Raw genomic sequence first — 26035 nt, 5'->3', positions numbered from 1 at the left:
GGACTGGGCTGACAGCTCATAGAGTGTGGATGCTGTCCTCAGATATGAAGATTGGCAGAGAAATGCACTTGGGGAACCCACAGCACCAAGTGGGATTGGTGAGCCCATAGCCAAGAACAAAATAAGTTAAAATAATGAAATTAATTCATGTCAACAGCAGCATCACACACTGACTGACTGACTCACCCCGTGCCGGATCCTGGGCCTGTGCTTTACACACATTTTTTCTAATTTAATTCTCAAAATAACCCAATGAGGTGGTGTTAACCATGTTGTGATTCCCTTGTAGAGTGGGGGAAAGAACTTGAGACTGTCATGTGGAATTTAGCTGAGTAGTTCATTAAACATGCATAGCCCCACAGAGTCTACAAAATATTTTCCTATTTAATCCTCATGGGGTGAGAAGGAAGTCACTGTTCCCATTTCACAGATGGACACAGGGAGGCTCAGAGAAGAAAGTGCTTCCTCCAAGATGGCGGCGCCGTAAAGAGCAAAGGGGGTGCCCTGCTGATCCAGAGCTACACACAGACCTTTCCACTCTGTGACCCCCTCATAGAAAAGGAAACTGCCATGCCGGGGTTCTTTTCCCAGCCTTACAAAGCGTTCAGCAATCTGGAGAAAGAAGCTGCATGTGATTCAAGAAGGAGTCCATGGACAAAAGATAGTTTTGAAAGACATTGGGGGTCAGAGGAGCTTCAGCTGAAGGAGCTAGAAGACTCACTGTGTCTCAGGACCCCGTGTTTTTATTCAACACAATTTGTCCCAAGGCAAGGTGGAAATATACTCTTCAAAGGGTAAGGTATCAAAGGGTTTACAGAGATAGTCAGTTTCGGGAATAGCCTACAGCTGTTCAGGTGTTTGGCCAACAGGAGGCAATAAAATGCCCTGAGCTGTCTGGCAGCTAACAATTATCCTATCCAGGTTTGGGGGAAGTGCCTTAGCTGTTTCAACAAGTAAATTATATATGTGGCTCACTCTTGTTGAGCCCACCAAGTCGCATCAACCTTTTGATGGAACTCTTGTAATTATTAAATGCTGGAATTGGTTCCTGGCACAGCCACATACCACATACCACACCACCATTGGCTCCAACCATCAGCAAGCAGGGATCTAGGATGGCAACCAGGCTGACCCACCGTCCCTGCACCCAACTCCAATAGAACAGACTTGCTGCTCAGCGCCAAGACCAGAGAAGTGAGCAAGGAGGGGTGTCCTGCCAGGTGACAGGTGCCGTGACCTCCCGCCCCATCCTGAAGGTGGCTGCCCTTGTTCGTTGGTTTCCTTCGGATGGTGACAGCCATGTAGCTCATTAGCCCTTGTTTCCACAGGGCTGATTCATCCCTACAGCACATAGTCTTTAAGGCAGCAACATCCGCATCTCCGGTGCCCGGGACATGTAGGACGGTGGAGACGTACCTGCTAGCATCAGGGCTCGGATGCACTCCGTTCGGCCCTGCATGGCAGCTTTCATCAGGGCCGTGAACCCAAACACGTTCCTCCTTTCAAGGTCAAGCCCGGGGAAGTAGTTCAACAAGTAGTTGGTGATGGTGGCATGGCCTGCAAAGAGATTGGCACAGGTGAACCGACCGCACGCCATGGAGACCATCATTCCAGGGAGGTCTTCCTAGAGAGAGAGGAACGTCATCTGGTCCACCTCCCGGGCCAGCCCATCAGTGGAGTGTGGGTTTGCCCCTCAGACAGCAAGGAAGAATTCACAGGCACGCGTGACTGTCTCTGCTGCTTTATTCTTGTTCCCTTCACCCACCCACTGGGAGCTCAGCTGTCCGGTAACACATTCAGGAGGAGCCTGAGTAGCCAGGGTGCCGTGAGATTGTCATGCACAAGTGCTGAGCTGCCTCAGCAGACCCTGCTGGTCAGGGGAAGGTCCCGGTGCTGTCAGCTCCCAGCAGGAGACACCCAGGCCCAGATGCAAACCCAAACGTGAGTCCCAGGGCCACTTCCCTGGGCGCCCAGGCTTCTGGGAGGAGAAAGCCGACTTCGCAGCAGGAGGATGTGCCAGTGCACACTGCCACCCTCTGTTACTGCTCAGAAGTGTCGGTCCCTGTCTTTCATACACAAGCGCGCACACACACACACACACACACACAAACTCACACTTACACACTCTCACACATGCAGGGAACACAGCCAGTGTTGTTACCAAGATCCTCAGGCAAAAACCCAAGCAGGTGAGAATACTCATTAGAAAATGCAAAGTTCTCCACTTTATTGTCTTGCACTTCCAAAAGAGACCTGATTTTCTGCTCACTCTTACCCTCCTAAGTATAAGTGGAAAAGGAAAATGTGATATAAAAAGAAGTATTCCTAGGGGTTTCAGCCCCCAACCCCCGAAAACCAAAATGGAGTGGGAGCTTTCCTCAAACAGGGCTCCCTGAGCCACAAAGACAGGCTCTTGGGTCAAAGGGCCAAGCAGCCCGATGGCCACCGGCCATTATTCTTAAGCCCTTGTGTGAAAGACCACCACACACACACACACACACACGCCAGTGACACCTGGGCCCAGATTATTCTCAGTGTAGGGCTGCCCGGTGTACTGTAGACCCCTGGTCTCCAACCACTGGCTGCTGGTAGCAACCACACCCCTCATCACACCCTGGCTGTGATGACCCAAAAAGTGTCTAGACATTGCCAAATGCCCCCTGTGGGGCAAAGCCACCCGCTGAGAAGCACGGTCCTAGCGGGTCAAACCTCACTGTTTCAGGACTGACCACACCAAGGTGGAAGGGAGCTTCCTCTGCTCTTCACCTTCCCTCGGCCTCCGACCCCCAGGACCACCTCTCAGCTGCATCTCCCTCCGGGACCCACTGGTGATGCTAACGTACTGGGGAGTGGGAGCAGACTGCGAAGCCAGCTCCTGGGCCAGCTGGCCATGCTGGGTGCCCGGTCCGCATCCTCAGACACGGAAGACCCAGCTCTCTGAAAGGCCCCATCCATCCCTACCATGTACTTGGGCCTTTGCAACTGGCATCGTAGAGTTGCAGGTGTGGGGCCTTGGGGGCATGGCAGTCACTCTTTTTCCTTAACTGGGCACCACCCCCTGCCCCCAGGAGGCCTCTGCACCACGGAGAAGCCAGGACCAGGAGGCTCCTTCCAGCTGATTTTGGGAAGGGCACTGGGTGCGATTTGGGATGTGGCAGGAGGAGAGGCCTCCTCCTGAGGACGGGCAGCCTGGAGACACAGGTGCTCCCCTGGGGCTCACCTGACTGCCCTGCAGGTGGCAAGGCTGTGAGCAGGGTGTCACCCAACGTTATCTCCGCCCACAGCAGCAAGGGGTTGGTTGCTGCCCTCCCATCCCCCCAGACAGAGTCTGGGACCCAGGTTCCTTCCTTGCAGGGCTGCTGCCCGAGCAATATCAAATCCTCCTCATCAACTTCCAAGTTAATAACAAACAAGCAACCGAATTTAGACTGAGGACTCTTCTAGAAGCACTGTTGTCTGCCTGCCATTGACCTCAGCACGTCTCCTGAACTCACTGAAAAATTTAAAAAGAGAAACATGTAGCCTTTCCAGGAAAGAAGCACTGACTAATATGACCGTGTTGTAGGTTAACAAGCCAGAAACAGGTGGGGGTCACCCTCGGCTGTGACTCACGGGTTCCACAGCATCTGATGCCTTTTGACTCATGTCAGCCACGTGGCCCTGCACTGTCATTGACAGGGCCAGGGGCGGCGGTAACGCTAGCAGGCAGGTGCCCACAGCACCGTAATTGCTCTAAACTGTGGGGGAAAGGCCCTCTGGTCTCAGGTTGGTTGTCCAGTTCAATGCTCCGTGGCACCTGCCAGTCAGTTTTAGCCAGGGTCCTAGTGAAACCAACTGCAATTTGTTTCGAGCCATTTCTTTAAAGACGTGAAAGAGCGTGTCTGTCCCAATTTTCAGCATGATGCCCTTTGCACTGACATATTCTAAACACTTTGAACAGGCAGAGAGAGGAAAAATTGAAAATCCACAAAGCAAACAGCCCATTATACAGATCCGTTCTGCATATTATGTGGAGCTCAGAAAAGCCAGCACGTGGCCAACTCATTCTGACTACAGGCGTGAGCTTTCAACAACCCGTAAAATCACTCCTGGCTCCCCACTGACTTTGCCAGAGTAGCGGAATATAGTACCGCTTCTCACACAGATCATTCAATGAAATCAGGGTGGACCCGATGCCTCTAAAAATGTGTAGATATTAACATTTTTCTTAAGAAGCCAGGCCCATTAACCAAAGAGAGCTTCCCTTTTCTAGAGAGAAAGAGAGAAAAACGGATAGATATGCAAGCCTTCCTTGCACAACAAAACCCAAACTTGTACCATATTGAAATCTAGTTTGATCCTAGTCCAACTTAGAATAGGATTTATAGAATAGGATTCCCTCAAGTCCTCAGAGAAAGCCCTTTTAAAGAGCGGACTCACCATGCAGACCCAAGAACATCTTTCCCCCAATGATGCTTACCTTGCCTAAGAGAAAGACACAGTTGACCCAAGGAATAAACCCATGTGAAATACTTTCAGTGGGTGATTAAACAACAGTGTAGAGAGTTTGGCACGTGAGAGAGTTGGCTCTGAGAACACTCAAGTTCAAGTCCCCAGGGTGACACTTAAACTCTGAGTGACCCTGGAAAGGGGAATCAACCTCACTGAGTCCCTGTTTCTACATCTGGTATTAAGAGGTAATATAAATCTCACAATTGTGAAAATTGTAAGAGGTAATGTGTTTGTATAAAAAGTGCCTGATACAATAAACAAGTTTCTGGGCAGAAAAGTTCCAAATAGTTTATACAGGCACTCCACTCTCAAGGAGGTGGAGCACAGCAATGCACCCCTTAACCTGTGGGTTCCCTCCAGAGAGTAGAATATAGAAAGGCAGGAGGGGAGAGAACTTCTCAAAAGAGAAACTTGGGAGACACAACCTCAGCCAGGAGGCCAAGGTCAACATCAACCTGTTGTTGACAAATCACATTGATAGCAGGCACTCACAAAGAGTCTGCTTGACCCAACTTTAGTCAGGTTCCTGAACCTTCTAGGCCCACCAGTGCACTTCCTTGTAACATCTAATTTTTAACAACAGCAAACAACAACAACAGAAAACCCACCCTGATCTCACCAAGCTCCTCCTTCCCCACCATCCCCAGGTGATGACTGGCCACCGTGGCCTGTCTTAACCAACAACCCTGTTAGGTTGGTTTAGCTAGAATCTCCCTTACCCCTACTGATTTTCCCCTTGCTCCTTACAGTGGGGGCTATAGACCCACAATTCCTTGTTATATTTGGAATGTGAACCCAATCCCTCAAGCATATCAAACTCGCAGCCGGTGGGCCACATGCCTCTACCCCATTGCAAAAGTCCAATGTGGTCATCCCTATACCTATCAAGCGGATCCTGATGAGGGTCTGCCTTACCAAGTGTCATTGAATATCTTTTTTCTTTAACAGCACTCTCTCTTTTTTCAATATATTTTATTGGTTTTTTTTTACAGAGAGGAAGAGAGAGGGAGAGAATCATCGATCAGCTGCCTCTTGCACACACACCACTGGGGATGTGCCCGCAACCCAGGTACATGCCCTTGACTGGAATCGAACCCGAGACCCTTCAGGTCTGCAGGCTGACGCTCTATCCACCGAGCCAAACCGGTTTTGGTTTTAACAGCACTCTTGATATGATGTAATGAGAATGGCACTTTCCTCTGTGGTCCGTCCTCCTCCCCAAAGCCCATAACTGCAGTCTAATCATGAGGAAAACATCAGACAAATCCCAATTGAAGAACATTCTACAAACTACCTAACAAGTACTCCCCAAACTGTCGAAATCATAAAGTCTGAGAAACTTCATAGCCAAGAGGAGCTTAAGGGAGCATGACAATTAAATGTAATATGGAGTCCTACATAGGATCCTGGAACAACAACAAATGATTTTAGGAAAACACTGAGGAACTTGGAATAAAGAATAAACTTGAGTCAATAATAAAAATACATCAAGATTAATTAATTCACTAGAGGCCAGGTGCACAAAATTCATGCACAGAGGAGATGGGGCCTAAACCGGCAGTCGGACATCTCTCTCACAATCCGGGACTGCTGGCTCCTAACTGCTCATCTGCCTGCTTGCCTGATCACCCCAACCACCTCTGCCTGCCAACCTGATTGCCCCTAACAGCTCCCACTGACAGCCTGGTTGCCCCCAACTGCCCCCCTGCTGGCCTGGTTACCCCCAACTCCCCCCTCCCCCCCAGCCTGGTCATCCCCAATTGCCCCCCACCACCAGCCTGGTTGCCCCCAACTGCCCCCCCCCCCTTACAGGCCTAGTTGCCCCATGTAGCCTGCTGTTCAGTTGTTTGGTTATCCCACACTAACCCCCCTACTGGCCTGGTCGCCCCATGCAGCCTGCTGTTCGGTTGTCTATCTGGTTGTTTCGGTCATGACAGCCCCTGGCTTTTTATATATTAGGATTGTGTCAAATGTATCATACTAATTCCAGATCCTAAGAACAGGGGAAACCAGGTACAGGGTAAACAGGAACTCTCTGTCTAATCTTGGCAGTTTTTCTGTAAGTCTAAACTATTGTAAAATCAAAGTTTATTTTATAAAAGGGAGATCTAGCATAGGGCCACTTGACAAGACACAAGGTAGGGATGATGACTCTGGCTGGCTTACAGGTGTGGCTCCCTCCACACCATCCCCTTCCCTTACTGATGATGAGGGGAGCTCACTGAGAGGCTGTGATGGGCATGCAATGGAGAGAAGATGGTGGCTGGTCCCTGGGAGCGCAGGAGGATGGAGAGAAATGGTTGGCTCACAATGCTCCTTTAGAAGTGAATGGACAGGCCTCGGTGATTGGCTGAGCCATATAACAGAAAGAGAAGTCAAAGGTGACCCCTGGTACCACCACAGTCTCGGTTCCTGGTACCACTCTGGATGGCCAATGGCATCTTTGCTGAGAGTGTATGGGGTAGAAATCCATGGTAGCCAAGCTCGACTAGATTTTCAACCAGGCCCAACAACACTGCTGTGTTTACGGTCAACTCTCAATCCCCACATGGGAAATTTAAAACTTTCCCACTCTTACGTCCCCTGTCACACAGCAAACCCCTTCCCAGGAGATGACGCACCTCTTACTTCACAGGAGGAACAGAAACCACAAAAAAGAAACTCCCTCAGCTTTCCCCAATAGCCCCGCCAACGTCCCGCATCCACAGCAGTCTTCCCTTCCCTCCTATTGAAAAGGGAGGGTGATGCTTCCCCTAAAGATGCCAATCTCTCCTTCTCTCCAGTACTTGTGCTACCCATCACCTCCTCTTTCTCTTCAACCTCTGCATCTTTGCAAATCCATCAGATTGTATTCATGGCCCAAATTCTTCACATTGCTCTTCTCCATGTGACTTCAGAATTCTCCTGTCAAGAACTGGGATATTTGTGGTGTGATACAAGCAGAACCTTGAAATGCACTTACTCATCTGAACTCCCTGTCACACTTGTGCCTCAATTACCTCCTAAGAACATGTCAACGCTAACTTGATGGTCCTGAGAACAGAATGAGAAATGCATGAAGCAAAACTGAGGTACCCAAGCACACCCTAGAACAGGATCCAGCTCACCACAGACACACAACAAAAAGCAGTCAAGATCCCCAGGTCCCTGCCCATACACAGATGCATGAACAATAAATATATTTTAAAATTTGAGCTTTGTTTGTTGTGCAACAATATGCTGATATGTATGCTCAGTGTTCCCCCAAAAACATATTTGCATTTTAACGACTGATAGCTCAATTTTGAAAATTAAATATATATCTATATCTACATCTATGTCTTAGTCCATTCAGGCTGCTATAACAAACTAGTGGCCTGTTGCAGGAAGATTCCTGCAATAGAGGTTCCTGCTGTGGTCACTGCCCTGCCTGCTTTCCTCCCTTCTGTCTGCCTGCTTGCTTGCTTCTCGGCAGCTTCACTCCCTTCTGCAGCACTTGGCTTCTTTCTACACTGTCTGCAGTCTTCGCTCTGGCCTGGATATGCAAATTAACCACCATCTTGGTTGGGTTGATTTGCATACTCGCCCTGATTGGTTGGTAGGTGGGGCTTATGTGGTGAAGGTGTGGTCAATTTGCATGTTTTTCTTTTATTAGGTAGGATAATTAACATATAGCACTGTGTAAGTTTAGTGTACAGCATAATGATTTGAGTTACATATACTGTGAAATGATTACCACAGTGAGTTTAGTTAACATCCATCATCTCATATAGGTACAGAAAGAAGAGGGGAAAAGTTTGTTTTTAGAGACTATCAATCTGGGGATGGCACCAGAGGAATCTACATAACAAATTTACTATCTAGCCTTTATCCACTATTAGTTTCCCTTCCCATAATTTGCTGCACTTGGAAGCCCAATACTGCTTCCTTTGTCCTGAAATTTCTCCACTAATTTATTGTTCTTTGGTGAAGATGCCCTATAACCTGGAGATCTAAGCCACCCCCTTTAGTCACTCATTTTTCCTCAAGGCCTCCCATGTAAACGTGTTTATAGAAGTCTGATTTTCTCTTGTTAAATCTGCCTTGTGTTATAGGATTCTCAGTCAGGAACTCAGAAGGGTAGAGGAAAAATTATTTTTTTCTCCTCTAAATCCCGTCTTCACCCTCAACTCTTGCACCAACACCCTGGTAGTCTTTGCAATCACTCAACTCTCCATTTAATTCACCTGTGTGCCATTCTTTCTCCAATCTGGTGGTCTTTGCACATGCTAGTCTCTCTGCCTGGGACTTCCTTCTTTCCCTTTTACCCAGCTACCTGATGAGCTATCCCTTCTGATGCAAGTTCTTCCCTGGTCCCCCAAGGGTGGGTTAGGCAACTGAGCCATGATGTCATGTAATCAACACTCCCATGTGGCCAGTAGTCCTCAAGAGTCTGCTCCTGAGTCCAAAACTTCCAATTCACTGCAATTTCAACAAATATTTACTAAATAAAAAGGCCAAAGGATTCCTACTTCTCCCTTAGAAAAAGTACACTTATCATAAAGGTTAAGTTTCAAGCCACAATCTACATTATCTGAGACTAAATGGCCATTACAATGATCAATTGTTGATTAATCAGACATTTTTGAGTACCAATTATGGGCTAAGAATCTTGTTTACCCCTATATTCATAGAAATAAAATAGACAATAAACTTGTACTGCTCTGAAAATGGAAAGATGTTAGAGAATTTGGTTGTCTAAACTCTTGATTGGTTTGACACCAGGTACTCAAAATGTAGTTCCAAACCAGGCCAGCAGAGGGAAGTGTTGACTTTGGAAATATCACATCCCACAAGCACTACAGGGAGAATGCACTGGCCCCATCCTGAAGAGGGAGATGCAGGCGGGGAGCAGGAGAGGGCCACTCAGACAGGCCTCCCATCCAGTCTGTGGGGAGAGCAGGTGTCTGACTGAGGAGCAGGGTGAGCTTGGCTCTGGTTCAGGCTCACTCCTGCCTGGCCAGCAGGCAGGGGCCAGCCCTGCAATGATCACACACACACACACAAAAAGGCTCCAAAAACTGGAATTTACAGGAAATGGCAAGCAAATGCTAGGAAACTGCAGAGATTTTCCAAGTTCTAATTTCTTAAGTGAAAGAGTAGAAACCAAGAGAAAGGAAAACATCTTTAAAAAAAAATCACAATGAAGTCAGACAGAAATTATGATCGTGGGTAGTGATAACAAATATAACAAATAGAATGAAGAAGCATTTATTCCTGGCTTCTGGCCACGACACAAATTCTCCCCTAAAGTGAAACCTTTCCCAAATCCAGAGTCAGGCCTGGTACAGGCAATCGGAGCTCATCCCGGTCACCCCTGGGAGTCTTGCTGCCACGGGGTCCCCAGCAGCAGGAGGGAGTAATGGGAACAGGCTGGCGGGTGTCAGGACATTTCCTTCTGAAACTTTAAAGTAAGTTCAAGAAACAACAAGTTTCAAGGATGCATCAAAGTTTCCTTATACCCAACCGACTCTGTATTATCACCAGTTCAAAGAGAGCCCTCGGCTTGCTCACTGCACCTTACTCCTGCCATTTGCTAAGGAGGAACGAGAAACACATAATTCCATCCCTGGGACTCACTATGCATTTCTTTGCTTGTCTGATTTTGTATTGTACTTTTGTGAGGGGAGGTATGGTAGAAATGGAAATTAGTGGCTAAATGAGATTCAGGGATTATTTGAGGATTTACTGTCATACATTCTCCTCCCCATTGCAAAGCCTAATGGAGACTTGGCTGTATTTTTATTGTCATTTACGTAGCCATGGAGGTTAGACCAGAGAGAATGCCCTGCAGGCAGATCACAGCATTTGCATCCTAATTTATTCTCACAGACGCCGCCGAGTGAGTCCTGCAGGAAGCCAGGGCTGCCAACTCCCAGACATCCAACACAATTGCTGTAGCAAATAACATTAGCATGTGGTTGTTGAAAGTTTTCCTTAGCCACACAGATTCTGCTGGGGCCGGCGCTGGCTAGACCAAGTCAACTGAGGTCATTCCACCTCCCCTGCCAGCCAGTTGTTGTGGCACTGGCCACGTGACCTGGCCATGAGATGTAAACGAAACTGCCGGAAGCTTCTGGAAATGTTTTTCCACATTAGAGAACGAAACAGGACAGGGATCTGCTCCTCCTTTGTGAGGCCTCTGCGTGTGGCAACAGGAAGCCATGCCAGGTCCTTCTGGAGGGAAAGGTCAAGAGCGTTTCTGAGAAGCTGGCCCCGGGTCCTGACATCACAGAGCTACCCGGTGAAACCACCCTCTGGCCACCGCCTTCAGACGGTCACGTTGCAAGAGAGGGCAGTTTCCTCATTGTGGAAGCCACTTCACTGGGTACTCTGCCATCTGCACCCAAGACGTCACAACAGAGCCCAGGCTCTGATGAGAATCGGCAAACACAACTGCCAGCGATCATCGGCAAACACTGACAAGTGATCCTGCCCACAGTTGGCACGAACACCTTTGGGAACTCGCTGGGAAACATGAATTGGTACAGTTTTTTCTAAAGGCCAGCTGGCAGCAGCCACACTAATGTATAATACATGCCACCAGCCGGTGTGGCTCAGTGGATCGAGTGCTGTCCCATGCACCAGGTCACCGGTTGATTCCTGGTCAGGGCACATGTAGGCTCAATCCCCAGTAGGGGGTGTGCAGGAGGCAGCCCATCAATGTTTCTCTCTCATCAATGTTTCTCTCTCTCTCTCTCACTCCCCCTTCCACTCTCTCAGTAGGGGGTGTGCAGGAGGCAGCCCACCGATGTTTCTCTCTCATCGATGTTTCTCTCACTCCTCCTTCCACTCTCTCTGAAATAAAAAATATATATATTTAAAAAGAAAAAAAATTAAATGTACATGCCCTCTGATAAGCTCTAAAAAGCTATCCATGCACTTCTCTTTCCTCCTCTACCCTGCTTTGCAGGGAAGATAATCTCCTGAATCTGCCCGGCTCCTTTGCCCTAAAGTCTCCAGTGTGGCTCAGCACGGGGACCGGGATGGAGGAAACGGAGGGGGGTACTTACCCCAGCCTCCCCACCCGCCTCCCTCCCAGGGGCCTGCTCAGGTTACAGTGCCTGGAAGGCAGCCAAGCCCTCTGCCAGGGCAACTCTCTCCAGGGCCCTGTACATTCATTCTGCCCCGCCCCCACTAACAGCCCCCTGACGAGCTCCTCAGTTTACCCTCTGAGCATGCCTGCTGCTCCACCTGATCCCAGCCAGGGATCCTGATCCCAGATACATCCTCCTCAGAAATGCACCCCAACCCCAGACACAAATGCCTTCCCTTCCCCCGCATGAACTTGACTTGGGGAGGCAGGAGTAGGTGGCTTCTGTTCATGGTGGTAGACCCAGCACGCAGCACAGCCAGTGTACATGAAGGAATTGCTAAATACGTGTTTGTTTTATAGCAGTAAGTGTTTTATATCTTGTATAGAACGGGTGAGACACTGTTTACTGAACTGTCTCCCAGACTTTGGACACGGGGGACACAGCCAGGAACATGCAGTCACACTCAGGAATGTGCCTGTCAGAACAAGATAATCCTGTGCGTGTCGGTAGAAAAGATATAGGTCTAGAAACTGAAAAAAGTTAAAACCACTATCTCAACTGTCTTAGCCTCCTCATTTAAATAAGAGTGGCCGCAGGCCATATGTTGGAAAAGGAGAACTCTGAAAGGGCAAGGAGCTAGAGCTTGGTCCATTTGGGAGATGGAGCATTTGGGAGAATGAAAAAAGGTCTTTTTTGTTTAATAATAATTTTTTATTGTAACCACCTATTACTAGACATCTTCTGAAATACAGGCAAGCCCTGGGTCCCCAGGCCTGCCCTGACCAGGAATCAAACCGGAAATCATCAAATAAGTACCCCTAGTTATGGAACTGGCTGACAATAGGACATCGCCTGGCGCTGACAGTGAAAGCCTAAACAGACTCTGGTGCTACAGCACCGAACACCAAGAGCAGCCCCTCGGCTGCCTTCCTTTCTTCTCACTTTGCTTAGCGATGGGTCTGTGTGCCTCTGGCATCTCATGCAGGTCTGTGACCCCCGGCCCCCCAGCTTTAATGTCCTCCGAGAGGCTGCCCCAGCCACCATTTAAAATGAGAACCTCTGTCAAAACCAGTTTGGCTTAATGGATAGAGCGTCGGCTTGGGGACTGAAGGGTCCTGGGTTCGATTCCGGTCAAGGGCATGTACCTTGGTTGTGGGCATATCCCCAGTAGGGGGTGTGCAAGAGGCAGCTGATCGATGACTCTCTCTCATTGATGTTTCTAACTCTCTATGTCTCTCCCTTCCTCTCTGTACAAAATCAATAAAATATATTTTAAATAAATAAATAATAAATAAATAAATAAAAATAAAATGAGAACCTCTAAAGAGGGGTCCCCAGGCCAGCAGCTTCAGTGTCACCTGTGAACTCACTGGAACGTCCCACATCACCACCCACCATCCATCGGAGACCTCTTACTTCGCTGCCTCAGCCCTTCGAAGGCCCGAGCACGGGGAGCCCATCCTTGTGCCGTACCCTCCGCAGTCAGCAGCGCCCGTGGTCCAGAGGCTGAAAGCCATGGCAGACCTGACCTGTCCTCCATCGCCCCCAGCACAGCCACCGGGACCCGAGCTTTCTGCCTCTGAAACCGCCTCTGGGCCCACCAGGGTCTTCTGGCCCCGTCACCACACACCCAGACTCATGCCACTCACATGCATTCCCTCTCATTGTCTCTGCACTCCTCAGCTGTCCCAGACACAGCAGCCTACAGCCACGCTAACCTGCCATTGCTAAGACACACCAGGCCCTCTCTGGGCCCTGTGGCTTTGGATGCATTGGCTGGACCAGCTTGCCTCGGACTTCACCACTCAGCTCAAGCTCCCTCCACCAGCCCTGTCCTGAACCAGCAGGCAAATGGGTGTTCTCACCGCAGGGCATCCAGGCACCTCTGTCAGAGCTCCATCAGATGGCCATTAACTGGAGAATTACCCAAGAGCAGAAATGCCCTGACTCCGACCCAGCTCCTGGCCAGTGGGAGGTGCTGAACGAGGAGCCCCTGGTCACTGCCCATCCATCTGCACGTTCCCAGCTCAGGGATTTGAGCAGCTGGGCCTTCAAAGCCGGCGGCCCTGCCTCTGTGGTGATAAGGTTTCACCCCCCGAAACCTGGGAAACAACCGTGTGCGAGCACAGCCTGACCCCTCTGTAAGTCAAGGCCTTCTCCGCCTCCCACATCCTGGCTGGCATGGGCACAGGGCGCTTCCTGCCATGGGGGCGGGTTGGGGGGGAGAGTGACATTGCAGACTCTGGCTTCTCCAGCCTCCGGCGCTTTCTGCTCAGACACCAGCTGGTGGCGCAAGCCGGGACAGGCAGGTAGGCCTCTCCGGGGGCAGCGGCAGATGTTTCCCATACTTTCCATAACCAACATGCGGTGTGGTCCGGGGCTTTTTCTCCAGCTTCCGGGCCCTGACGGGGCGGATTCCCGACAAACTCCCTCCAGCCCGAGGCGCCCACACCTGGTCCTTCCAGCTCAACTGGAAGCGCTCCTTTGCAACTGAGAACCTGCGTGATGCAACGCTGTCATCCTGGAAGCCCCGCATTCTGAAAGCGGTCAGTTACCAAACCGGTCAAGACCGCAGTTACAAACCCAGTGCGGCCCTGAGGCGACCCGCATAGCTGTCATGTTTGTCTCAAAGGCCTGCGTGCAATCTTGGGAGCGGAGAGCCAGGGAGCGCCCGGCGCTGTGGGCACGGGACTCCTCTGGAGAGGAGCCTGGCAGAAGGACATCACTGGGAGGCACACACTCACCGGGTGTCTCACCCACGGCCCCGCCTCGTGACCCTCACACACGCCAGCAGGTAGCTCCTGGCTCTCCATGTCCAGGCCGAGGGCAAGGCGGCCTTGGGCTCATGTCTACTTTCACACCATCGCTAGCCCGGGCGTGTCTCTTCCGCTAGTGAGTCCCCGGAACCTTTCTGAGCCCGGGTCTCCGACGGGGTGGGGTGCGATGCTCCAGGTGAGGTGACCACCAGGTTGGGCTTGCGGTGCAGCTTCAGCCCCCAAAGCTTTGGGGGTGTCTCAGGGTTCGCTCTGCCCGGTGCTGAGTTTGGCACTGCTGGGTAAACTGCACGGTCCCAGGTGCACAGAAGGTGTGCACCACACCCACCGCCCTGTCTTGTACCTCTGAGCAGTAGGACAGGATTCCTGCTCAGGTTTCCTCCTTACATTCATGTCTGGAGCTGAGGGCATGCCCAGGGACACCCCCCCCCCACACACACACACACACACACACACCAGCAGCTGCTCTCAGGCCTGCACTCTGAGGGGAAGGGGAAGAGGGTCTTACCTGCCTGCGCAGCTGTGATGAGGGCCGTGTTCCCCTCGCTGTCCTGCCAGTTGACGTCAACATGGGGGCACTCTGCCAAGACCACCACAGCGTCCACAAAGCCGTGGTAGCAGGCGACAATGAGGCTGGTCTGGAAACAGAGAGGGAAGCGGGTCAGAGGCACCGAGCCCAAGGGGCTGAGCCAGCAGCAGGGGAACAAGGAGGACCCCACCGGGTCACCCTCAGGTGTTCATTGAGCAGGGACTACGAGTGAGGCACCCTGCCTGGGCAACGCCAGAGAACCCAGATCCCTGCCTTCACGGGGGAGGGCGAGGACTCACACTGGCATAAACTGCAGACCTAACATGTAAGGGACAGCGTGTTAGAAGGTCCACTGGGCCACGGGAAGTGGCTGAGTGCAGGGGGCACAGTTCCGTCTTAAACAGGGTGCTGGGTGGACCCACCGAGGAGACACTGGGAAGGTAAGAAGGAGGTGAGGGGACAAGCCAAGGGACATGAGGGAAAGGCCCAGGCAGAGGACATGCAGGGCCTCCCAGGGACCAGCCAGGAGGCCCTGGAGCAGAGCGAGCAACAGACCCTGGGAGGCCAGGCCGGAACGCTGGGCTTTGTTTCTGCGAAGGTACTTGGGAGATAAGATTAACGTTTAAATCACAAGATGCTGACTAAAGCAGGCTGTTCTCTGTGCTGAGGATGAGCCTCCAGCCAATCAGCTGGCGACCTGAAGAGAGCAGCGTGGGAAGGAATTCTGCCTCTGGACTTCAGCTGCTGCTCTCCCTGGGTCTCCGGCCTGCTAGCCCACCCTGAAGACTTTGCACTTGCTAAGCTGCCACCATCGCCTGAACCGGTTCCTTAAAATAAATCTGTGCCTGTGTGTATCTATAGATATCTATAGACATACAGAGTTAGAGATACACACACACGGGCGCGCACACACACACACACACACACACACACACACTATTGGTTGTTTCTCTGGAGAGCCCTGATTCATACAGGGTAGGTGTGGAAGGAATACTTTGGAAGAACTATTTTCATTTTTTTACACTCTGTTTCTGTACAGTTAGCATTCTTTAAACTGAGCTTTATTTATAAGGAACATGCCTGATTTTAACTCACAATGAAGACCAAGTAAGCAAACATGATGTTTACATGAATAGCATTCTCATTAGGACCTATGGTTTTATAACAACCATGTACATGACTGTGGAGCAGAGAGGAAGGGAGGTGGGCAGAAGAAGCGGAAGCTGACAGACAGCCAAGGGAAGAGACGGAGGCACCAAGAAGCACACGTAAACCCATAGGCAGATGGCACAGTACAGAGCAATTAGTCCTGATCATTCAGAAGGGAAAGGATATCACCATGTTCAGATGTGCGAAAAATGCCATCGTTCGTCATGTAATGTTTTTAAAGTTCATAACCAAGAGAATAAACTTCAGTTACTTGAAAAATCCATTTCCGTAGCATATCTTTCTCCATAACACTACGGACAGGGCAGGGAACCGTGTATGTGGCTTCGGGGACTCTAGTGCTCCAAAGACAGGCCCTGTGTTTCTGAAAGGCAGCCGTGCGTTCCCATTAGCACGAGCACAGCGTATTGGATATTATGTGTTAGGCGTAGTTTCAATAGTCTCACCTATGACTAAGCGCCATGAGAGGAGAGTAAACCCAGGACTGGGATTTGATCTGCATTGATCATTCCAACATGGCCACATGCATCTCCATGGTCTGGACTCTCCCCAGGACCAATCACAGTCAGTTTTCCATGCCTCCAAGTCTCCACATGGGCAGTGGCCTCTACCTAGAATGCCCTTCCTCCCACCCCATAGCCTTCATCATAGAGTCTGAACCTCCTGCAGGTCTTTTTTTTTTTTTTTTAATATATTTTATTGATTTTTTACAGAGAGGAAGAGAGAGGGATAGAGAGTTAGAAACATCGATGAGAGAGAAACATGAATCAGCTGCCTCTTGCACCACCCCTACTGGGGATGTGCCCGCAACCAAGGTACATGCTTTTGAACCTGGGACCTTTCAGTCCGCAGGCTGACGCTCTATCCACTGAGCCAAACTGGTTTCGGCCCTCCTGCAGGTCTTGATTCAAGCCCCTTTGCACCCATTTTCTGGTGCCCTCATCGGACTGCCTCGCACAAACCACCGCTCCCTGGAAGGTGAGTGCATCTTTTTAACTTTGTCCTCCCGCGCCTGACATGTACAAAACCCTGGCAAGCATGTGTTGGATGAATGAAACGCCCCTGAACCATTTCAGTACCCCCTACCTCGCCAGCACTCAACTTCCTCTAAACCGAGGAGCTGACTTATGGTGAGACACGTGAGCTTTGAGCTTCTTGTCTGACTTCCATATTCAAGCCGGGAAATTACCTAAGGTTCCAGGAAAACCTCAAAGAAGAGAGCTGCCTTTCGTGTGGTTAAGTATCATTCTAGGCTGGTGCTGCCAGATCTGAGGCTGAATTATGTTGATGTGAAAGCACAGAATACGAAAGTGGGCTCAAGAATTCCATCCCAAGGAATTCCCTTTAGGGACATCAAAAGTATGTCAAGAGATCTAAATAAAGATCTGTAATAGCAAAAGCCTGAGAATAACCCAAATATACATCAAGAGATGACTGGCTGCGTTTACACTGTGGGACTCTGTGTCGCCCCCAACAGGAATGAGGCTGGAATGCAGGCGATGAAGTGAAAAGATCTTTGCCGGATAATGTTAGGTCAACAAAATGAAAAGGAAGCCCCTGCATGGAAAAACATCTTTGCCAATGACACATCTGATAAAGGGTTAATTGACAAAATATATAAGGAACTTATACAACTTAACAAACGGAAGACAAACAACCCGGTCTAAAAATGGGCAAAGGACCTAAATGGCCACTTCTCCAAAGCGGACTTACAGACGGCCAAGAGACATATGAAAAAATACTCAAAGTCACTAATCATCCAAGGATGCAAATTAAAACAACAACGAGGTATCACCTCACACCTGTCAGAATGGTTACCATCAACAAATCAACAAAGGACAAGTGTTTGCGTTCTTTGCAAGGAAGTGGAGAAAAGAGAAGCCTAGTACAGAGCTGGTGGGAATGCAGACTGGTGCAGCCACTGTGGAAAACAGTACCAAGTTTCCTCAACAAATTAAAAATGGAACTCCCATTTGACCCAATGATCCCACTTCCAGGAATATATCCTAAAACCCAAAAACCAATCAGAAAGAACATATGCACCCCTATGTTCATAGCTGTGCTATTTCCAATAGCTAAGATATGCAAACAGCACAAGTGCCCATAAGTAGGTGACTGGATAAAAAAGCTGTGGTATACCATCGAATACTATGCAGCTGTAGAAAATAAGGATCTCTTACCATTTGAGACAGCATGGAGGGGCCTGGAGGAAATTATGCTAAGAGAAATAAGCAAGTTAAAGAAAGACAAGTATCACATGATCTGACTCATATGTAGAATCTAATGAACAAAATAGACTGATGATCAAAATAGATCCATAGGAAAAAAAAATGGAACAAACTGATGAATCTCAGAGGGAAGGAAGGGCTGGGAGGGTGTGGAAAGAGATTAACTGAGGAATTTATATGCATATATGCATAGCCCATGGACACAGACAATAGTGTGGTGAAGGCCTGGGAGGGGCGGGTATGGGTGGAGAGGGTCAAGGGGAAAAAAGGGGAGAGAACATTTGTAATACTCTCAACAATAAAGATAAGTTTAAAAATCAATAACCTCAGGTGAGAATAGTGTACATGATAGGACCTCTTTTTGTGTGAACTTCTAAAACGTGTGCAGGGCTCCTGCAAAGGCTAAGTTCATAAAAGATCTTTTATTTTTCTAAAGGGAGATGAACATTTTAACTGGCCACCTTCAAGACACAGAAGAGAGGAGGCTTTGAGAGTTAACTGTGTATTTTGGATCTGTCTCAATGTCCTTTCAAGGTGCAGACATCTTGTCATTATACAAATAAAGTTATTTTGGCAATGAGGTTACAGGTGATGTTTATATTTTTATTCATGCTTCTCTGCATCAAATAAAGAAATGGCTAGTAAATTGTTTTAAATGTTAAAAATATACATTGTGAAAGGTTAACTGCATACACTATGTCAGGAGAATTCTTATAAGGCAGGCTCACCTAGCAAACTCTGGACAAGGAGTAAATTCAAGGTTTTTATGATTCCGAACAATTTCACTTTAGAGACTACATTTTACATACAATGTGAATTTTATCATCATTGCAAACCCCTTGTTTAGATTTGTAATTTTAGACTGTGATTTTTAGAAACTACTTTGTTCAACTATAGTCTGTCTTCAAATCCTGTGTGTGTGTGTGTGTGTGTGTGTGTGAGAGAGAGAGAGAGAGAGAGAGAGAGAGAGAGGAGACCTAACTTGCCCAGTGCTGGCAATGGTTTCCACATACAATAGTTATCTTACAAGCATTCAGTGATAGCAAGCCACCCTATTTATTAGCAAGTCACCTGAAGACAGTGATCATCAAAAATAAGATAATCAAAACAATGGCATGTTCCCCTCACCACTGACTCACCTAACCTATCGGAAGTGAAGATTGGAATTTCCACAGTGCATATTTTCACAAAGCTCAACAGAGAGCTTTAAAGAGAGAGAATAGCCAGAATAAAATACAGAAAAACCAAATGGAACAGAGCCCCTCCCCATGAGAAAGATCTGATGCAGGGTGTGCCACACAGCAAGGGCACGGAGCGTGTCTCCACAGCACAGACTCAGGGCCTCCAGCCCCATCAAGCCCTCAAACCACACAGCCCTCAGACATGGCAACCTTATGAGAGACCCTGGTCAGAACTGCCCAGCCACGCTGCTCCTGAATTTCTGAGCCAGAAGCTGTGGGAGAAAATAAATGCAACATTACATAATGCAAACAATGAGCTATTGACAACGCCAATCACAATCTTCTGAAAACCATACATATTAACAGACAATTTATGTTTCTGTCTTGACGACTGGATCCTCAGGTTAAGGTTGAGTATATGATTATACAATAAATAAATAAATAAATAAATAAATAAATAAATAAATAAATAAAACACCCAATTAAATAAAATGTCCTCGCATTTCATTAATAACCAGCCATTGTGAATTACTAGGTAATATGCCAGGTACAGTGCCACAAACAGGAAATATTCCCCTTCGGCTTAAACCAAGATTCACTATATTCGCAGAAGGATGAGACCAAAGCTATTCCCTCCCCCCATCCCCCTTTTTTTTCTTCAAAAATCTCCTCTTGAAGTTAGAAGGGGAAAAAAGTTAAAAAACATTTTCTACTATATAATCTTACATGTGATCAAATATTGTTTAAAAAGAGGTATATGACATTTAGTCATGAAAAAATGCTTAAATTACAATATAAAATTAAGCATATAGACACTTTAATAATCAAGGTTGTAAAATTATCTCTCAAGAATGCATTAAAAAAAACTAGGAAGAGCTGGGACCGGTTTGGCTCAGTGGATAGAGCGTCGGCCTGCAGACTGAAAGGTCCCGAGTTCAATTCCGGGCAGGGACATGTACCTTGGTTGCAGGCACTTTCCCAGTTGGGGGTGTGCAAGAGGCAGCTGATCAATGATTCTCTCTCTTTGATGTTTCTAACTCTCTATCCCTCTCTCTTCCTCTCTGTGAAAAATCAATAAAATATATATATTTTAAAAAAAAAGAAAAAGAAAAGAAAACTAGGAAGAAATGCACCATAATTTCAGCAGTGGTTGAGTTTGAATGCTGATATCATAGGTGACTTCGTTTTCTCTGTACTTTTCTGTAGTAAAAAGTCCACTTTTTTTCTTCTTGTAAGCACTTGCTTCTATTTAATAGTCATAAATTTTAAGGAAGAAATTTCAGATAAAGGTTCCCAGTGTCTTGCTTGTTCAGCTGCATAAGCAGTAAGACTACACATTCATAGTTTGGAAGAAAATAATACCAAAATAAATAAATAAGTAAAGCTATGCTTATCCTTTCCTGGAAGGAGTTGAGAAGGGTATACATTTTCAACCAAGTATGCAGTCAATAAAGGAAAAACAAATTGGACCTTCCAGGATCTATAAATTACAATCAGCTTTACTAATTTCTTGCAAAAACGCTCTGTAAAGTTTCAAGGAAGGCATCCAAGATGCCTATTACATTGGCATCGGGGGTTGAAACCCTTGGATGGTCAACCACTCTGCCAATTTGTGCAGAGCTCCACCCAGCTGGTCTGCTGCATGTTCCTCTCGTGTAGATCCAACTCTACACGTCTTTTTAGGGCAGTATTTGCACAAATCTTGGGCCTGAAAGGCACAGCTACTGGTTTGTGTCCCATAGTGTGGCAGAATGTAGTATAATTTATTCTCCATCCACAGTGCAATGCAGTGGATAGAGAATAAACATCCTATGTAATTATTCCCTCAAGCATTACTGTGTTCTGATTGGTTCAGTGGGGCCCAGGGGCCATCAGTAGCATCACCTGGGAATGTGTTAGGAATGCAGAACCCTGGGCCCCAGGCCAGACCTGGTGCGTCAGATCCTGCATTTTTGCCAGCCCCAGCTGGTCTACGGGACATAAAGTGTGAGGCGTGCCAATCAGCAGCGTGGGCTGTCAGCTGGATAGTGACAATCAACGGCTGTCACTGTGGTTGGGAGCCTCAGTTACTCCTCCGGGATGCCAGAAACAGAGTTCAGCTTGCTTTTCTTGGTAGCTTTTGCTTTCACTAGTTTTTCTTTTCAGTGTGCCTTCTTTCTTGGCATGCCCAGTCTCTCATTCAGGTATCATACTCTTACCTAGGCCTGGCCCAGGTGCCTACAGCACCCACTCAAATGACAACTAATTGGTCTAGTTTGCCACCAGCTCCCTGATCCTTCACCATGAGTCATCCTTGGTCCCACTGGTGTGAACGGCGAGCATAGAGGAGTCACAGAGAGTAGGTGAGATCACAAGACTTTGTGGTTTGTATCTGCCGTACAGATTTTGGAATATTAGCCAGCAATATGTGATACAAAACAAATCCAATGGAAAGCAGGTTCCCAGGGCTAGAGGGTCACCCTGTTTCAGAACCCTCCCTTCACCAGCCCATGAGCAATCATCACCATCCAACTAGCACTGACGTCCACAGGTGCCTTTGAGCTAGTGCTGATGGTGGACAGGTATCTGGGCTGGGTATTGAGAAGACAAAGACCAACTTTAAACCAGACATCCCCTCCCCTTGGGAAATTCCCTCTGGGGAAGGAGACAGGGAAGTAAACAGGGCAACCAGCCCTGCCCCAGGGGACCAGGGAGGATGAGGACTGGAAACTGGTCCAGTCTGGGGGAGGGGCTGGCACTGAACCAGCTGAGCCTCATTAGCCAAACCTTCGTGGTGCCAGGGAAGATGGAGACCACATTCCAAGAGTCAGACAAACAGGTGCAAAGACTGGGAGCTGACAACTCGTGGGGAAGCAGAGGCAGCCGGCTGCTCAGAGGAGAGGGGATGGGTCATGAAGTCATGCAGGGTTGGCATGGAGGGGCTAAGGAGTCAGGATTGTGTCTGAAGCCAGTAGAGAACCAGAGAGGGTCTTAAACTGGCTACATCATCATCATCATCATCATCATCATCATCATCATCATCATCAGATTCTCCTTCTCAAATCCTGCCTCTCAGATGTGAGTTCAGGTACAAGGGGAGAGCCTTGCCACTTTCTTCTCTCTATTTTCAAAATATCCGTTAAATATGGGAACCCCCACACCCTCCCACCGCCCTCTTCTAACTGCCTTGCCAACTCCTTTGTGGCCTAAGGTGAAACTGAAACTGACATCTGTCCGACTCACAGCTGTCAGGGCAAGGGCTTCCACAGAACCTTCTGGGCTTCGCAAGGCCTGTTCTCCAGGTGCTCATTGAAATATAGTGGCAACCATACTTTGGTAAAAACTGCTGTTTGAATTTTAGCCTTGCTATCTGACTTCGACCTTCGATTACTTGCTGAGGAGTGGAAAGTTACTGACCTTGCCTGGAGGGTAGAAAGTTACTCCTCCCTCCCCCTCCTGGACCTGAAGGCCAAATCAACAGTCTGGGTTAGTCAAGGCTAAAAGAACAGGATGAACCAAGAAGGGAGATTAGGCCATCTGGCCGATGCATGCAACCACAAGGTTAAGCGATATAGAAACGACCTCCACCCCCTTATTTGAAATGTGCATAAAAAGCTGGATTTGTAACTGCTTGCTGCTGTTTGTTGCCTGCTCCATCCTGGCGGCGGCAGCCCAGATTCGAATCTGTAATAAAATTTGTTATTTGACTCCGCAATTGGCTAGTTGGAGTTGTTTCCCGGGTAGGGGTCTCTGCCTCTTGGGTGGTCTCTTCTCCATTCAACACTCATTACCGTCTTCTAACTTGATTTTTTTTTTCATGTAAAAATTTAAATTATAACCTTTTCCAAATGTGAAGGCTCTTGAGATCATTAGTCATCATGGAAATGCAAATTAAACCATACCACCACACACCCACCAGAATGGCTAAAATTAAAAAGACTGACAATAGCTAGCGACGGTGAGGGTGTGGAACGCGCATGTTCCCGGCAGATGGGAGTGTGAAATGAAACAGCCACATTGGAAAACTGGTGGTTCCCTTTACCAATTTCTGATAAGGTTCAATACATGCCTCCCTAGGACCCAGCAATTCCACTCACAGGTATATTTCTGAGAAAAAGAAAAGTCTACATCCAGATAAAAATGAGTAGAAGAATGTTGAGAGCAGCAGCTTTATGCATAACAGCCATAAGTTACAAACGAACAAAGATCCATTGAGGGACTATGTAAGAATACTCATTGAGAGACTCTGCTAAACTCAAACTCCTGTCACAATACCCACACATCTCAAGCGCATTACACTGAATGAAATAAGCCAGATAAAAAAAGAATGTGCTGTTTAAGTCCATTTAATGAAATTCAAGGACAGGCAAAGTTAACCTATGGTGATTTAAAAAAAAAAAAAAAAAAAAAGAAAGTGAAGAGGATTATTGGGAAGGGGTATGAGAGAACTTTCTAGGGTGAATGAAACACTGTATGTCTTACCTGGGTGATATGTATGTGTGTATATTCATTTGTCAAAATCCATTGGACTCCTAAGAGTTATGTATTTCCCCAAATGTAAATTATATCTCAACGCAGTAATGATAGAGCAAAAAACAACTTAGCCAAAGACATACAAATGATCAATGAGCACATGAAAAGATGCTCAACATCATTAGTCAAGAGGGAAACCCAAAACTAAACCACAATGAGAAACCACTCCACACCTACTAGAATTTTTTATTTTTTTTTATTTTAAAAAGCAAGGCACCCTGACCGGGTGGCTCAGTAGTTGGAACGTTGTCCCGCACACCAAGGCGTTGTTGGTGGAAGTGGAGTTCTTTGGGGTCCGCAAGGAAAAGAATTCCCTGAGGCTCCCTCGGGAGGATGGGGTTTTGTGGAAAGCTTTACTGATGATGTGAAATTAAGGGGGTTCCCTCTGAAGTCCCATTTCTGCCATCTCCCCATGGAGAAAGTCCAACCTTGTCATCAGGGGAACCAGAATAAAGGCCACTGCTCAGAATTTCCGCTTCAGATCGAAGCTCAGGCCAGCCCAGCATCTGGCTAGCTTAGCTGGTGCTCCCAGCTGCAGTCCATTGCACGTGGAAACGGAGTTCTTTGGGTGCAGCCACAAAAGGGGTCCACAGGGCCATGGGCCATGCGGCTGCTTAAGGCCACATGCTGTGGAGAACAGGGGAACGCATGGTGAGTGCAGTTCACGGAGCAGAGAGAGCAAGAGAGCACACAAGCAAATGAGAGAAGGAACTCTTTGGGGATTTTAACCAAGAGTTTCCTCAAACTGACCAATCAACTTTCCAAGATTTTGTGCACTTCTGATGGGCCCACCCCCTAGCCAATCCATTGTCTCAGGCTACACTGACAGGCAAGTGCCTCCCCTAAGTCACCCTGACTTCACTGCACGTGTGCCCATCTTTCTCTTTGTTCGATTCCTTCCCCCAGTGAACAGGTACAGCGAGTGAACTCATGGTTCCCTGGAGAGCATGAAGCTGTAGCTTCCTGGTGAAGCTGCCCAGACGACCGTGCTTATAACTTGTGACCTCCCCTTTGCTCTCTTCCTAATATTATAGTATTAGTAAACTAGAAACTAGTTAATTATGATGATAACAAAGGGGTTGCAGATTTTATCCCCAGTTGGGGCATGCATACCTGGATTGCAAAAAAAAATCAATAAACATATCCTCCAGTGAGGATTTTTTTTTTAAGCAGAAATTAAAGTGTTGGCAAGGATGTAGAAAAATTGGAACCCTAGGCCTTGTTGGTGAGAATGTAAAATGGTGCAACCCCTGTGGAAAACATTTTGTTGGTTCCTCAAAAAGCTAAACATAAAATTACCATATTGGAACCAGTTTGGCTCAGTGGATAGAGCATTGGTCTGCGGACTCAGGGCATGTGTCAAGGGCATGTGCATTGGTTGTGGGCACATCCCTGGTAGGGGATGTGCAGGAGGCAGCTGTTGATGTATCTCTCTCATTAATGTTTCTAGCTCTCTATCCTCTCCCTTCCTCTCTGTGAAAAATCAATAAAACAAATTTCAATAAAAATAATAAATAAATAAAATTACCATATGATGCAGGAATATACCAGTAATAGGTATATACCCAAAGCAATTTAAAACAGGGACTTGAACAGATATTTGCATGCCTGTGTGTAGAGCATTATTACTAATAGCCAAAAGGTAGAATCAACTAATGTATCCATCAACAGATGAATGGATAAACAATTGGGCCTATGCATACAATAGAATATTATTTCTTTAAATTAAAGAATGAGATTCTGGCACATACTACAACATGGACAAACCTTGAAGGCATCATGCTATATGAGGAAGTCAGACACAAAAGGACAATAGGGTATGATTCCACTTATGAGAACTATCTAGAATAGGCAGATGCATAGAGACTGAAAGTAGGTTAGAGATTACTGGCTCTAAGGGGAGGAGAGAATGGGAAGTTACTGCTTACCAGTTACAGGTTGTGAGGACGATGAAAAAGTTTAGAACTAGACAGCAGAGATGTTTGAACCACATTGTGGATGTAATGCATACCACTGAATTGCATGCTGGTTATAATGGTTAAAATGGGAACTTTCGTTTATATATATTTTACCACCTTAAAAATTCATAATGAAATGT

The 26035-nt window shown here is 47.6% G+C and overlaps 1 protein-coding gene across 1 annotated transcript in view; it reads right to left on the bottom strand.

The window, feature by feature from the left end:
* ANKRD33B (ankyrin repeat domain 33B) overlaps window positions 1-26035 on the bottom strand; it is a 64539-nt gene that overhangs the window by 13948 nt on the left and 24556 nt on the right. The window contains exons 2-3 of the mRNA XM_084881941.1: window positions 14829-14958; window positions 1417-1557 (exon numbers count right to left, since the gene is read on the bottom strand). Coding sequence (XP_084738067.1) covers window positions 1417-1557; window positions 14829-14958 — 271 coding nt within the window. The remainder of the gene's footprint in view (window positions 1-1416; window positions 1558-14828; window positions 14959-26035) is intronic.

The sequence above is a fragment of the Pipistrellus hanaki genome (genome assembly GCF_964339955.1).
Source record: "Pipistrellus hanaki genome assembly, chromosome: 4".
In the NCBI taxonomy this organism is placed as follows: domain Eukaryota; kingdom Metazoa; phylum Chordata; class Mammalia; order Chiroptera; family Vespertilionidae; genus Pipistrellus; species Pipistrellus hanaki.
This window is presented reverse-complemented; position numbering and strand designations above follow the sequence as displayed.